The sequence below is a fragment of the Chinchilla lanigera genome, unplaced genomic scaffold, assembly GCF_000276665.1.
Source record: "Chinchilla lanigera isolate Chin_1 unplaced genomic scaffold, ChiLan1.0 scaffold00008, whole genome shotgun sequence".
Classification (NCBI taxonomy): Eukaryota; Metazoa; Chordata; class Mammalia; order Rodentia; family Chinchillidae; genus Chinchilla; species Chinchilla lanigera.
In genome coordinates this window covers 12,928,430-12,942,944 of record NW_004955409.1, presented here as the reverse complement: position 1 = coordinate 12,942,944, position 14,515 = coordinate 12,928,430, and the positions used below count along the sequence as shown (strand labels likewise).

General features: G+C 39.7%; 1 protein-coding gene and 1 pseudogene across 3 annotated transcripts in view; one reads left to right on the top strand and one right to left on the bottom strand.

Annotated features, from left to right (window-relative positions):
* The window catches only part of Klhdc1 (kelch domain containing 1), a 55,821-nt gene that overhangs the window by 27,322 nt on the left and 13,984 nt on the right, over window positions 1-14,515 (top strand). For all 3 annotated transcript variants that reach the window (XM_005376833.2, XM_005376835.2, XM_005376834.2), the window contains exons 5-9: window positions 2,199-2,277; window positions 5,052-5,135; window positions 9,087-9,170; window positions 10,013-10,071; window positions 13,280-13,392. In XM_005376833.2, the coding sequence (XP_005376890.1) occupies window positions 2,199-2,277; window positions 5,052-5,135; window positions 9,087-9,170; window positions 10,013-10,071; window positions 13,280-13,392 (419 nt within the window). The remainder of the gene's footprint in view (window positions 1-2,198; window positions 2,278-5,051; window positions 5,136-9,086; window positions 9,171-10,012; window positions 10,072-13,279; window positions 13,393-14,515) is intronic.
* On the bottom strand, window positions 6,630-7,933 carry LOC102027497 (annotated as a pseudogene).

Below are 14,515 nucleotides of genomic sequence, written 5' to 3'. Positions count from 1 at the left end.
TTAATGTGCTGGGTTTTTTTTTCTAGTTCTGTAGTGGTTCCTGTTTTTTTTTTTTTTTTTTTTTTTAGGTGTAGGTATTTACAGCTGTACACTTCTCTCTGAGGCTTGCCTTTACTGTGTCCCATTTGTTTTGGTGTATGTGTCATTTCATTCATTTCAAAGTAGTTTTTCTGTTTTTTTTGGTACTGGGAATCGAACTCAGGAGCTCATGCTTGCCAGGCAGGTGCTGTGCTGCTGAGATATATCCCCAGCCCTCAAGGTAGTTTCTAATTTCCCTTGTGATTTCTTTTTTGACTAATTAGGTTCTTCTTTGACTAGCAAAGATCTTTATTTGCTTCGTTATTCCTGGAAAGGTACCCACACAGGTCACTATGCAAATGAAGATATAAATGTGCTCATTCCTAATTGGTTGATTTTAAACCTGACTGCAGGTCGTACTTATTTGATCGGGTCCAGGTGGCCAAATGGGACTTTCAAAGGCTGTTTATTTTGACAGTTGAACAGGAACATGACTGAGCAAGGCCCACAAAGTTCAGTTTGTGGTTCCTCCAGGAACCCTGAGTGTGTGGACCCCAGCCGGCAAATGGCTACCAGATACTATTTTTTAAGCACCTGGGACCTTTTTTGGAGATTAGGCTTTTCTTTTCTTTTTTTTTTTTTGTTTTTTTTTGTTTTTTTTCTGGTACCAGGAATCGAACTCACGACCTTGCGCTTGCCAGGCAGGCGCTGTGCCACTGAGCTAAATCCCCAGCCCCAAGATTAGGCTTTTCTTAAAATTCAGTTATTTCAAAAGGCCTTTTCTGATAATCCCAGTGTCTGGGCCACTTCTGTGTCTGTTTATGTTTTTTGTTTTGTTTTGTTTTGTTTGTCTTTTTGAGACAGGGTCTCACTATGTAGTTCAAGCTGGCCTTGAGCTCACTTTGTAGCCCAGGCTGGTCTCGCACTTTCAACGATCCTCCTGCCTCAGCCTCCCGAGTGCTGGGATTACAGGCGTGAGCCACCACACCCGGCCTGAAGAGTCTGTTTATGTTAACTCTTTCCTCTCTTGACCATGAGCCACCTTTTTTTCTTTTTGGCTTTTTCATGTATCTTATAATTTTTCATTATATGCCAGGCATTCTGTATGAAAGGACAGTTAAGACTGAAATTAATTATATTTATCTCTGGAAAGTGACATGCCTTTTTTTTTAGGCTTCTAGAAAGGGAGATGGATCAAGTCAATCTGTAGTTGATCTGTGCACGGATGGGCTTGGTGGTAGCTTTAGTTTGATTCTGTTTCACCATGGGCTTCCATTATTTTGAGGTGGGACACTCACGAGGGCCCTGCATTAGCGCACTGAAGATTTTCAGCTGTGTTTTGAAGCTGAGTTTCCACTGCTCAGAACTGTGAGAGATCTGATTCATAGCAGATCTCCCTGCTATAGCAGGGAGGATTTTGGGCCACTAGGAAGTTCTCTTTGCTCTCCAATCTCTGTGCTTTCTGTGCCTTGGGAGATCTCTGTCAGTCTTGCATCTCTTCCCCTAGTCTTTGGTATAAAGGCTCTGCATGCCTCTCAGGTGTTTCTTCAGCTCTTCTGTCCTGATCCCAAATTTTAGTATCTTTAACATTTACATCGCTTCAGTGAAATTTGTCCAGCTCTCTGTCCCCTGCTTCCAGTTTGTTTGTTTTGTTTTGTTTTGTTTTTTGGTGGTGCTGTGGCTGGGGATCAGATCCAGCATACTACATGCTAAGCAAGTGCTCTACCACTTAGCTACACACTCAACCCCTACTTCCAGATTTTGATGACTGATCCTGAGCCCTCCTTAAAGAGCATGCAGAAGAGTTAGGAGTGGGTTCAACTCCTGCTATTGCCAGGTTTCCTAAATACTAACTTCTGTGCCATCCTATATGTAGCTGTTAAAACTTTGGATGGTTTCTCTACACAAAGTCTGTACGTAACGCTTTTGTCTTCCTTCCGGTGTTACACTGGGGATGAAAGCAGCCACGTCTCTCTTCCGTCCTATAGAGATCCTCCTCACTTTCTGAATTGCTTCATTTAGGTGTTTGTGACCTCTGCTCTTTGATTTTTATTTGAAACTGATTTTATAGTTTGCTTGGCTTGTTTAGGTTCTTAGGGTGAAAGAAAAGATCTGTTTCAACTTTGTGGACAAACTAGAAGTAGAACTACTAAAGTTGCCTTTTTGCATTTGTTTTCTAGATTAATATATTTTGGTGGTTATGGGTGTAGGAAACACAATGAACTTCAAGACTGTTTTGATGTTCACGATGCGTCTTGGGTAAGAAAGTAATCACTCTTTACATTTTATTTTAACACAGCTGTCAAGTTTTAGAAATAATGAACCTAATCTTTCTAATTTTTTTAAAACTTTCTAATTTTAAGAGGCACTAATTTGCTGTAATTAACACTATGGAAAAATGTATTTTCACTGTTTTAGATTTGGATCCAATTGGAAGAGAGCCTCTCACCTAATAACTTATACCTGCTTCTGTTAGATTGAAGCTTTAGCACAAATTGGGAGAAGTTTGTTTGTATTTAATCACAGTAGCTGTTGCTGACATACACTTTCTCTTAGACGTGTCTATCAGAATTATTCATAGCACAGACTGGCTTCTACGTAAGAATAAATGAGCTGGTAGTGCTATTACTTTTCCTACTTATTCTTACTAGTTAGATTATTGTTATAAAAGTGAAATCTCTTAAGTGATGACTTTAAAAATATTGATCTCAGTGTAGGCTGAGATTAGGCTCTAAAATGACCCAACAAAGGAACTAGTAGGTTAATGAAGGCACATTACCAAATGGATGTCATGGGCTCATTGCAGTGACCCACCAGGCTATGTGGATAGAGGGACAAGCACATCAGGATACATGAAAACAGACTCAGCAGCAGTTTCATGATTTTTGCCATTATGGATCCTTGTGGGTAATGGCATGAAACAGAACCAAGCATTTGTCTTACGAGGAGGTACCACAAGAGAGCTCACTCTCCTTACCTCTGAGAATGTTCTTACTGTGATGATAAATGGATGCTGGGAGAAAACAGAAAACCTAGACTCTCACGTGGGTGAGGGGATCCTCAAGTAGACCAAGGTCTGCTTCCCTGGGGGAGGGAGAGACAGAGAATCACAGGGTGCAGTGATAAGGGTTACAAAGTATAAAGATCTCATCGGGGAGTGTGGACATCTCAGCAAACAGCTCAATCATGGTCCCCGAGCCTCATCACAACTCTGGCCTCTCCATTCTCCCAATGAACGACAGAGTCATCTGGTCTTGTTCTTACCCCCTCCATGCTCCCAAAGCTGTCAGCAGAGTGAAGCCTTTGGGCAGAATGGGCTTCCGTACCTGCTGACTCGCAGGCACCCGTCATCTTTAACCACAGCTCCAGCAACGTTGCTGCCCTACAGTGGCGCTCTTATATGTGGGGCCAGATCGTCTTCTCTTATAAGGGGCTGTCTTGTGCACAGTAGGCTGTTTAGCAGCCCCCTTGGCCTCTCCTCTAGTTGTAACTACCAAAATATCTCTAGATATTTCCAAATGTCACTTTAAGAGGAAAATCACCAACCTTCTCCACCTTCTCCACTCCACCGAGCAGAGGGATTTTCTCCCTTACTCTTACTTTTGTAGTGTCTTTATACTTTGTAACCCTTATCGTTGCACCCTGTGATTCTCTGTCTCTCCCTCCCCCAGGCAGACCTTAGTTTTCCCAACAAGAGGTTCTGTGTTAAACAGCACCGCATCCCCAGTGCTTCGTGTGTGGCACAGAACAAGAGGTCGGAAAATCCTGTGGGGGTGAGCAGGGATTTATAGATCCCAGGAATGTTCACGGATAAAAAGGCATGACCTCAACCTCAGGCTGGGACTCTTGGTTTGCTCCCAAACGGAGCAGGAAGGCGACAGTGTTTTATTCATTGGAGGGGAGGAAAAGTAGTTTTTATTCTTTTTGCTAACAAAGGTGTTTTTTAAAAATGTGTACTTGTGTTGGAGATTACTTTCAATAAATTTCTAGGTTAAGATCTTAAACTGAAAAAAAAAAAGATCTCATTACTAAGATGGATAGTCTCACTTTAGTTCTACCTTCTACTAGTACACGTTACCATTGTACATTTTTACTGTGAATGTATATGTGTATTTCACTTTGTATATGGGTATTTTAAAAATTCTCCATGTTTCTGCTTTAGTTTTAAAATTTTAAAAAGAAATATCTTTAAAATTTTGCTATTAAAAGTTTTACTAATAGTTTTCAGAAATATAACTTACAACTATTTCTAATTATTATTACAGTGAAATCACCCATTGTTTTTCTTCCCTAGAACAGTTAAGCTACTGAGTATGTCCTAACACTCAGGAGAACAAGTAGACTTTTTTCATTTAGATTCCAAACTGTGTAAATTGTTTGGTGTATTTGACTTGTGTGCTGAGTCCTATCAAAGACAAGTGATGCATTTCTGACACGAAGTGTAAAGATGCCCTAGAGGAAAGCTGGGGTAGCGATGGAGAACTTCAGCAGTTTAAAAAATGCTCAGTGCAGTATAACTGCTGAACCTTTCCTTGCCAACAAAGGCTTTTATCTCCTAGAAGATAAAGGAGAAAGTTAGCTTTAGTTTGACCCAGCAGAGCAAATTGCACGGTGGACTAGAAGTGATGGGAACTTGCGGGGAGTGGAACCAGGCCTTCTAATGTTTATTACAGCAGACACTTGCGCTGTACTTGTACTTTAAGGAAACAGAGTGTGAATTTAAGTACTTATTCTGTCCTGTGCAATTTTAAGAGAGCATCCTTTAAAAGAACCTGAAGATTCTGAACATGGAGAATTGTGATTCATGAAGCAGCGCTGAGGAGGAAGGGTTGCCGGATGCAGCTCCCGCTGGCCAGGGACGCACCAGGGGACGCACTCTGCCAGGGGTGGCGTGTGCCTTAGGTCTGTGGCTGTGCTCACAGTGAGCCTGGTTTTTTAAAGATGTCTGTTATTTAACCAGTAAACATGTAGCAAAACTGTAACAATCATATGAAAAGGAAAGCTTTGAGATATTTTAAAAATTTCTCTTTTAGGAAGAGCAGATATTCTGGGGATGGCATAATGACATCCATGTATTTGACACAAAGACACAAACTTGGTTTCAACCAGAAATTAAGGTAAGTGTTGTAAAAGTTGCCTTTATATTTATATATTCACTGATACTTAAAAAATCTAGTTTCTTACTAAATTTTTAGGTTTTAATATGTGGTTTTGTAGTCATGTGCAAAATAATTCTCTTGAGTACTGTTACCAGTACCTTTTAAAAAATCATATATTTTTCTCCATGTTAGATAAGATTCTCTAGAAACAATCTTTTAAAGAGATACCATCATCATTCTTTGCCCCAAATGTCATGCCTCAATTTAATGTGAGATCTTTTCAAAAAATCTTCTATAAAACCAGGTGCCATGCTCAGACCTATAATCCCAGCAAGCCGAGGCAGAAAGATTACAATTTGAGGTCAGCCTGGCTTTCCTAGTGAGTTCAAGGCCAGCCTGGACCACTAGTGAGACTCTCTCACCACCCCTGAAGTCCTTTATCAAAAGTTCGTAACTTTAAACACCTGTGGGTTGTTTTTTTTTTTTTTTTTTGTGTGTGTGTGTGTGTGTGTGTGTGTGTGTGTGTGTATGTGGTACCGGGGATTGAATCTAGACCATTCACACTGAGCCACATCCCCTCGTTTTTATATTTTATTTTTATTTTGTATTTTGAGACACTTGCCCAAGCTGGGCTCAAACTTGCAGTTCTCCTGCCTTGGTCTCCCAGAGTGCTGGGATTACAGGCATCTGACTCTGTGCCTGGCTACCTATGTTTTGATAAACCCTTGAAGTCAGAGCAGTATGCATTATAGTGTGATAAAAATACATTGTCAATTTTCATTCATTTGCTAGTGACCAAACACAAATTCAAATTAGTTTAAGCAATTTAGCATGGTTCATACAGCGTAAGAGCTATACAGACAAGTGCCTCAGGAACTAGAGCCCATTTCTCAGTACCCTCACAGTACCTTCTGTCTCTCTCTGTCTGTTTGTCCCTGCTTCCCTGTGTGTGCCTGCTTCATTCCATCCACTACAAACCACCTGGGCCATTTAGGAAGGAACAGAGCCCTAGCTCTGAAGTGGTTCTTTGCGATATACTCTCCAATGTTCATATGTTAGTCCTAGAAAGGGACTGTGACTCTACTTGGGCATGTTCCTACTCATACAGCACCCCTGTTGCCAAGGGGACGCCTGGCCAGTCTTGAGTCACGTACCCAGCCTGGTGTGTGTGTGTGTGTGTGTGTCTGTGTAGGGGGGTATTGTGAGTGATAAAGCTGACCAGAACTGAATAGAAGGGAAGCCAAGCAGGCAGAACTAACATTGTCTATTAATACAAGTACACAAGTACAGTTCCTTACAGTCCAGCGTCTGCTGATGGAAATATTGGGAAGTTCTGTGCTTTAGAGTTTGAGCCTCTCTGGGGCCTCTTTCTCCAGGCAGTGAATTTCAGGTTTCCAGTGCTCTTCTGTTCTCTTCATTTCTAATTTTAGTACTGACTGTCAGTTATTTATACTTGTCAATTGAATTTTCCTTCAATCAGCATTTGAATTTTAAGAATTGATATCTTTTATCTTTTTTTTTTTTTTTGCTTGATGAATAAGTTTATTGGTCTTTATCTGAAAAATCTTCATAGAAATTTGGTTTAACTCTTGGCAGCCTGCTCGTGAGCTCTGAGGAAGCTTGCCTTCTTTTGAGCTACCTGACCTTTCTTCTGGGCAAGGGACATTTTGGGACAGTTCCACCTCTTTATCTTCTCTTTTCGGTTTCTTTTCATAGACTGGATTCTCTCGTATAGCAGCATGAGCTTTTTCATACATCTCCTCGATCATGTCTGGAGTTACATGGTTGTTCATGTACTGAGAGAACTGTTTCTTGTAAGCGTCTTCATCTTCTTCCGTTAGGTAACGCATATAGTCTGCATCATTCTGACCTGTGATGTGCTTCCGATGTACTTCTGCATTGAACTCCTTGCTTTCAGAATCATAACCAGGGACTCATTTGGTACTGTAAGGGGTAGACAAGCTCCATCCACAGCACCCTTTAGGGCTCCAAACATTTCATTGCCAGTTGTAGTTCTGGCAAGGCCTGCATCCAAATAGCAGGTGAAGGCACCAGGTTTACCATCAGTGCTTTCCACATTGTGTTCACCTGCAGTCAGCTCCAGCTGCCTTCACAGATGTTATCTATGCCAACCCTACTGAGACGCCTGCGGGCCAGCAGCAGGCCAGTACAATATGCTGCAGCATAATTTGTTCGGCCAGCTTTCATCCATACTTTGGTAGTTCATGTGCACGTGCCGCACTGTCATATCCCCTGCGATACGGGCATCAGCAGTGTGATAAATGGTATCTCTGTTAGTGACACGGACTATCATCCTGTATTTAGGTGTGCTGTACTTACTTTTGTCCTGGATCACCAAGCGTTTCCGGGCATAGTAATCAGTTTTACCCTCTCATCTTCTTCTGAACTTCACTTGGTATCTCTTAAAGTAGGCCTTATTCTTGACAACCTTAACAAAACCCATCCTGTGTAAGAGAGACCCACATCCGCAGCTCTGCACATACTTGTGGTGTCTTTTATCGGTGGAATAAAAGGCTTTTGTGTAAGTTAATTTCATGTCAGCGGGTAGGTGGGGAGAAATATTACTGAGGCTCAGTCTCCTGAAACCAATCCTAATCTCTTCCAGGCCTTGTAACCCTTTACTTCCTTAGAGATGAGCAAGGGTCTGGCACTCCTGGGACACAGTAACAATACAAGTCCTAGCTTGCCAGAAAGGCTGGAAAATGAAACTCTTACGTGATTCTGTCTCACTTATTTAAATGTAATCTGTAAAATCTGAATTCTTTCTCCACGTTGACTTTCTCATAAGCCTTGAACATATTGGGTGTAAAATGTAAGTTTCCTGTGTCCATGTTTAGTAGCCAGTGAGCTGAATATATTGGTTCTTTCGGAACTTGGATGAAATGACACACAGAGGCACCCATCCCGAACACATGGAAATAATGCAGACGATTTCCCTTCAGTTCTCTTTCCTTCGCTCCCTGTTGAACCCAGGCCCCTCTCTCAACTGCTAAGCACCTTCTCACGCGGCTCTAACTGAGCTGCTCCCCGAGGCACTTCTTCAGTTCCTGTTCATTCACTTACTCATTATGTTCGCTTTCTTGCACCAACTAAAATCTTCTCTAAAGGAAAGATCTGCTTGGGGCTGGGGATTTAGCTCAGGGCACAGCACCTGCCTGGCAAGTGCAAGGTCCTGAGTTTGATTCCCGGTACCTGGAAGAAGAAAAAAAAAGAAAAGAAAAGATCTGCTTTATTTATTCAAAGTAAAGTATAGAGAAGTGTTATTTAGGGTTAAAACAGTAGGGAGAGGGAAAGCACAGTTTGGCTGAGGCCAGCAATGCAGTTTTCCCCTGAATTTGAGGGGTGTGAGAGCATATTTAATTTTTTGGAGTCTGAGACTGTCTCGACTGTCTCATTTTACACTGCTCATTCCTCATATTAACTTGGTGTGTGTGGAGGGCTATTTTTAAATTTGATTTTTAAATCACTTATATTCCAAGCTAAACTTTGTATGAAATTTAATTGTGTTAAATAGTATCAGGCATTTAAGAAAAATGCCTAAGAAGACAGTGTGGTGTCACAGCACACTTGTAATCCCAGATACTCAGGAGGCTGAGGCCGGAGGTTCATAGTTTTGAGGCCAGCATGGACAACTGGTATAAGAAATTTAAAAAGGGATGGGGATGTAGCTCAGTGGTAGAGCGATTGCCAAGCATGCACGATTCTCTTGAGTTCACCTCCAGCACCAAAGGAAGAGAGAAATGCTTTAAAAAGTAAAGAAGGAATAAATTTTATTCTTAATGAGTAGTATTTTTCTATAATTATATTTTTTAGCATGAACTATTGCATGAGGTGCTTTAATTGAATTACATCAGCAGCTTAGCGCTGAGGAGTTTCTCATCCCGAGTAGGAATGTGGCCTCTTACGGATATTTCACCACTTGCACTGTGTTCTGCTCTCTGCTTGCAGGGTGGAGCTCCACCACAGCCACGCGCCGCGCATTCGTGTGCAGTTATTGGAAATAAGGGTTACGTCTTTGGTGGACGTGTTCTGGTGAGTACTGTTGATGGAAATGGTATTGTTATGTTTGATGCTTGTTATAAAAATGTATCCTCTGATTTTGTGAAACAACTGAACATTCAAAAACTCTAGATATAGCACTTGGGAGGCCGAGGCAGGAAATCACTGCAAATTTGAGGCCAGCTGGGGCTACCTAGTGAGTTCAAGGCCAGCCTGAACTACATAGCAAGACCCTGTCTCAAAAACCAAAACAAAACAAAAAACATAAACCCTCTGGATACTAAAATAGCATTTTTTTTTAATTTTGGCTTTTTTTTTTTTTCTGGTACCGGGAATCGAACTCAGGACCTTGTGCTTGCCAGGCAGGTGCTGTGCTGCTGAGCTAAATCCCCAGCCCCTAAAATAGCATTTAATAGTAACTTTTATTTATTTTATATTTCTAAATCAGACCATACACAAGCAGTCACAGATGATTATAAACCATATTTTAAAGAGAGAAACTTGCACTTTAATGCAGTATCAGAAAAGCTTAATTTCTTATCAAATGAACCCTGATAGTTTAAACCCATTTCTTCCTTTTTCCTTTCACACATTAATTTGGGAGCACTATGTTCGTTGTATTAATTCTTAGAACTGCTTCCCTAAAGTATTTAAGCTTCTAGGGGCTGGGGATTTAGCTCAGTGGCACAGCACCTGCCTGGAAAGTGCAAGGTCGTGAGTTCGATTCCCAGTACCGGGAAAAAAAAAAAAAAAGTATTTAAGCTTCTAATGTTAAGGAGAAGAGAGTTTATTTTTAATCTGAACTTATTTTAAGCTAACACTGTAGTCTGGAAAAGGTATTAACCATGGTCTAATGTGATGTACTTTTATTTTAGCAAACGCGGATGAGTGACTTGCACTATCTAAACTTAGACACTTGGGCCTGGTCTGGAAGGTATGTTTGAAATCTAGGTTCATTTCAGTCTAGGGTTGTGTGTGGTTGTAATCCAAATCTGGGTTCCCAAAAATATTGAACTGTAATTTTTTTATTCTTCAAATTAAATGTCTAAGCAAAGAATGTACAAGTTTAGTTTGTTCTTTGAACTGCATACAACGTGAAGCTACTAAGAGTTGAAAACTGGCTCTATTGAAAGCACTAGTTTTTTGTTTTGTTTTGTTTTTGTTTTTTGTTTTTGTTTTTCTCTGGTTCTGGGAACCGAACTCACGACCTTGCGCTTGCCAGGCAGGCGCTTTGCCGCTGAGCTAAATCCCCAGCCCCGAAAGCACTAGTTTTATAGTCAGAAGAAAGAAGGAGTAGTTGAGTGAGGTCATCACATGAGTAGATAATGAAGCGAAAAAAGTCAGGTTTTATTTATGGTTCACAATATGTATTTAACAATAGAATAAGTAGGTTTAACTATCAATTTGGCCATTCCTGCAATGAAATGAAGCCAGAGCTATGTATTATTCTAAAGTACAAATAACGTTGAAGTAAAAGTATCAACAAAACATAGCACATTTTTTAAAAAACCCATAACACATTCTATTTAAAATCATGACCTTGAGTTGGACTTGGTGACAAAATACTGTAGTCTTGGCTACTTAGGAGGCTGAGCAGGACAATGATATGTTGGGGCCTAGCTGGGCAGCCTAGTTAAACTCTTTTTCTACAGTATAAAATAAAGGGCTGCTAGATGTGGTGGCACATGCCTGTAATCCCAGCACTCAGGAGACTGAAGCAGGAGGATTGCTTCAAGTTCCAGACCAGCCTGGGATACATAGTGAGTTCCAGGCCAGCCTGAATTACATGGCGAGACCTTGTCTCAAAAAAACCCCCAGAAAATAAATAGATAGATAGATAGATAGATAGGGAGGAAGGAAGGAAGGAAGGGAGGGCCAAGGATGTGGCTCAGTGATAGAATGCCTCTACATTCGATCCCCAGTATGATACATATACAATACAGTACAATACAATGGAGACATTGAAAAAGCTTCTATAAATATATAAGCTCAAATTTTATGAACGAAAAAACTGACGGTAAGACCACTTAAAAATTAAGTATATCTTAGCTGGATGAGGTAGCACACACCTGTAATCCTAGCACTTGGGAAGTAGGGACAGGAGGATTGCTGTGAGTTTGAGGCCAACCTGGGCTGCATAGTGAGACTCTGTCTTGAAAAAAAAAAAAAGAAAAGAAAGAGATATTTCTTGTGAGGCCTGGTGGGCAGCCTGTGCCCCAATCCTTAGGAGACACACAGGAGGGTTGCATGTTTGAGGGCAGCCAAGCAACTTAATGAGATCCTGTCTCTAAATAAAATTTTTTAAAATGCCTGGAGATGTAACTTTATGGTAGAGAACCCCTGGGTTTGATATCTAGTACCACAAAAATTAAAATAAATAATAAATATTTCTCTAGAAAAATGTACCACAAAAAGTTTAATGGCAAATTGGAAAATGCACATTGAAAAGATAATATTTACAATTTTGGATGCTGGGGTACTGGGAATTTAACCCAGGGCCTCTCAGACTTGCCATCCTCCTGCCTCAGCTTTCTGGAGCGCTAGGTTTACAGACATGTGCCAGTACATCTGGCTGTTACATCTTCAACAGAGAGGTGCGGGCAAAGATTTACACAAACTCAAAAAATCTCCCAGAAGAAGACAAAGAATTCCATAGGAAAGTGGGCAAAAAACATTAATAATAGTACAAAGAAATCCTAAGAGGGGGCTGGCAGGGTTATCTCAATGATAGAGCACTTGCCTAACAGGTGGGAAGTACTGACTGAACCCATCGGAATTACTAATAGGAAAAAATTATTGTGAAATGATGTTCAACCTCGTAGATTATCAAAGAAATAGAAATAAAAGTAAGTTTTCAGTTATTTGTCAGATAAAAATAATTACAACAATGAGTGTGTGCTGGGGTGTAACAACACAACTGGTAAGCGTGCAGATTGGAGCTATATTCCTAGACAGTAGTCTAGAAATATGTTTAAAATAGTAGAATAAAACTTGTACTTTGATTCAGTTTCTTCAAAGATATGGCAAATTTATGTATGTGTGTGAGATTGTGCATCTAAGAGATAATTTATAAGATATTCAGTGAAAAAAGTTACAGAATAGAATATACAGTCTTACTTAAATTTTAATAAATACATTAATATATACATTAAGGTCTTTAAAAACGTTGGGCTTGGTAACCGGCACCTATAATCTCAGCACTCAGAGGATGAGCAAGTTCAAGCCCGGTCTGAGCTTAGAGACTTAGTGAGACCCTGTCTCAAAAATACAAGGTGCTGGGGATGTAATTTCAGTGTGAAGGCCCTAGGTTCAATTTCCAGTACTGCAAAAAAGAAAAAAAAATTAGTGTTACTTCTTATTGCTGAGAGACAAGATTATAAGAGAGTTCTCCTATTTAAAAAATACTTTTATAACTTAAATGCTTAAACTCAAGTGTTTCTTATAATTCACAAAAACAGTTTCCATTTTGGAACAACTAAATTACATCTTTGAAGGATGGCTTGTTATTATGAAGCATTCCGGAATGTTGAAAAATGCTGTCTCCCCACCTCCTGAATGAAACTTTTTGCTTATGACTTACGTTTGTGTTTTTTTTATTTCTGCTCTTAAGAGGATACTTGAGGGAAACCTGTAGAGATTTATCCTGGATCTGGAATGGCATGTGTACTTTCATTTGAATTAGAGTAGCTAGCATTTTCAGAAGAAGATAATGCTCTGGGAACTTCTGTACGTAGACCCAAGCAGAAATAGTAACTACAAAACTTACAATGTCCTTGGAGAAATGGGTTAAAAACAGAAAACTAAACATGAAACAACACTAAAAGGTTATTGACAGGAAAATAACTGCATCGGAAGACTGAGAAAGGGTGTTGATTAACCAACAAGAAAACACACATTGTGAACGAGCTGGGAACTGACTTTCATTTTCACCCTGTGTTCTGTGGGCAGGTTGAATGGGTATTATACTAAAAGAAATTGTATAAATTCTTCTAAGAACTTAATGTTTTTTAAACTTTCATATTAGACTAGCAAAATCAACTCTTTTTTGAGCAGTAAAAGAAGTTTCTTTCTTTTAAAATCTGAGATGACCAGAAAACCTTTTATTTGACTCATATAGTTTAATTTTTTTCCCCTTGCTACAGGATTCCTGTTAATGGAGAAAGCCCGAAACATCGGTCATGGCACACTTTAACACCCATAGCTGATGATAAGCTTTTCCTATTTGGTGGACTAAGTGCAGATAATATTCCATTAAGTAAGTTGATTAAAGTTCAGCATATGGTACAATTCTTATCTCACTTTTTCTTAATTGTAACTCATGCTTCTAATGAAGTCTTGCATGCTTTTCTTTCCACTTTTCCCTTCATTCCCAATTATATGATTCCATTAAGAATTAGGAAAACCTCTGCTCTTCCTCCCCTGGCTGTCCGTAGCCTCCAGTTTCCCAGTTAGAGAGGAGAGAAAGGATGTTGAACCTAGCTGAATCCAAGCCCTTTCCCTCTCTCACATTCTGTGACCCTGTGGTCCTGTATCCTTCTGATTTATGATTCAGACCTATAAAGGAAAGTACTCAGCAGAATTTTGTGGCTCCTGTCGCTGCTGGTCCCAACAGGTCTGGGTTTTGTTCAGTAATAAAATTTTGGCATCAGAGTAGACAGATGACCAAGAAAAACCACTTCCTGATTTGACATGTGAGATGTAGTTTATTATCTTGAGATTATTACTAGAGATATTTTATTGAAAAGCCTCATATACCATTGAAGCCAGTCTATATATACAAAATCTGAAACAACCATTTGCTGTTCAACATAAGTTTACCAAGCATCACTGGTACATTTGGCCATCTGCTGATCACCAAACCCCAGAAGCTGATTGGAGAAGTAATTTCTGGTAAACGATGTTAGTTATTCTTAGAGATCATTGTACTTCTCCAGTTTGTGAGTTTTTTAATTAGAAGAGATTTAGAATCACTAAAAATTGATGTCTGTTTTTCACTAGTGGTTAATAACTTTCTAACATCTAGTGTCCTTAATTCCTATTTTCTATTTTTGGTCCTTGACCTACGGGAAACTAGATGTACTGATTCTTATTGTTCTACTCAGTTGCCTCCTTCACAGACTCAAGATTTGGTCATAAGGATACCGTGAAATTATTTTTAGTTTTGTTGACTGTGATAATGGCATTGTGGTTATGTAAAAAGTGTCCATTTTTTAAGCAGTGCATACTGAAATATGTATGGGGAAAATAGTAGGTAATCTAGGACTTGATTTCATAATTCAATAATAAGAATAACATGAAGAGAATATATTTGACAAAGTCTTTTTATTTTATTTTTGGGGGATCAAACCTAGGGCATTGCATGTGCTAAGTATATATAT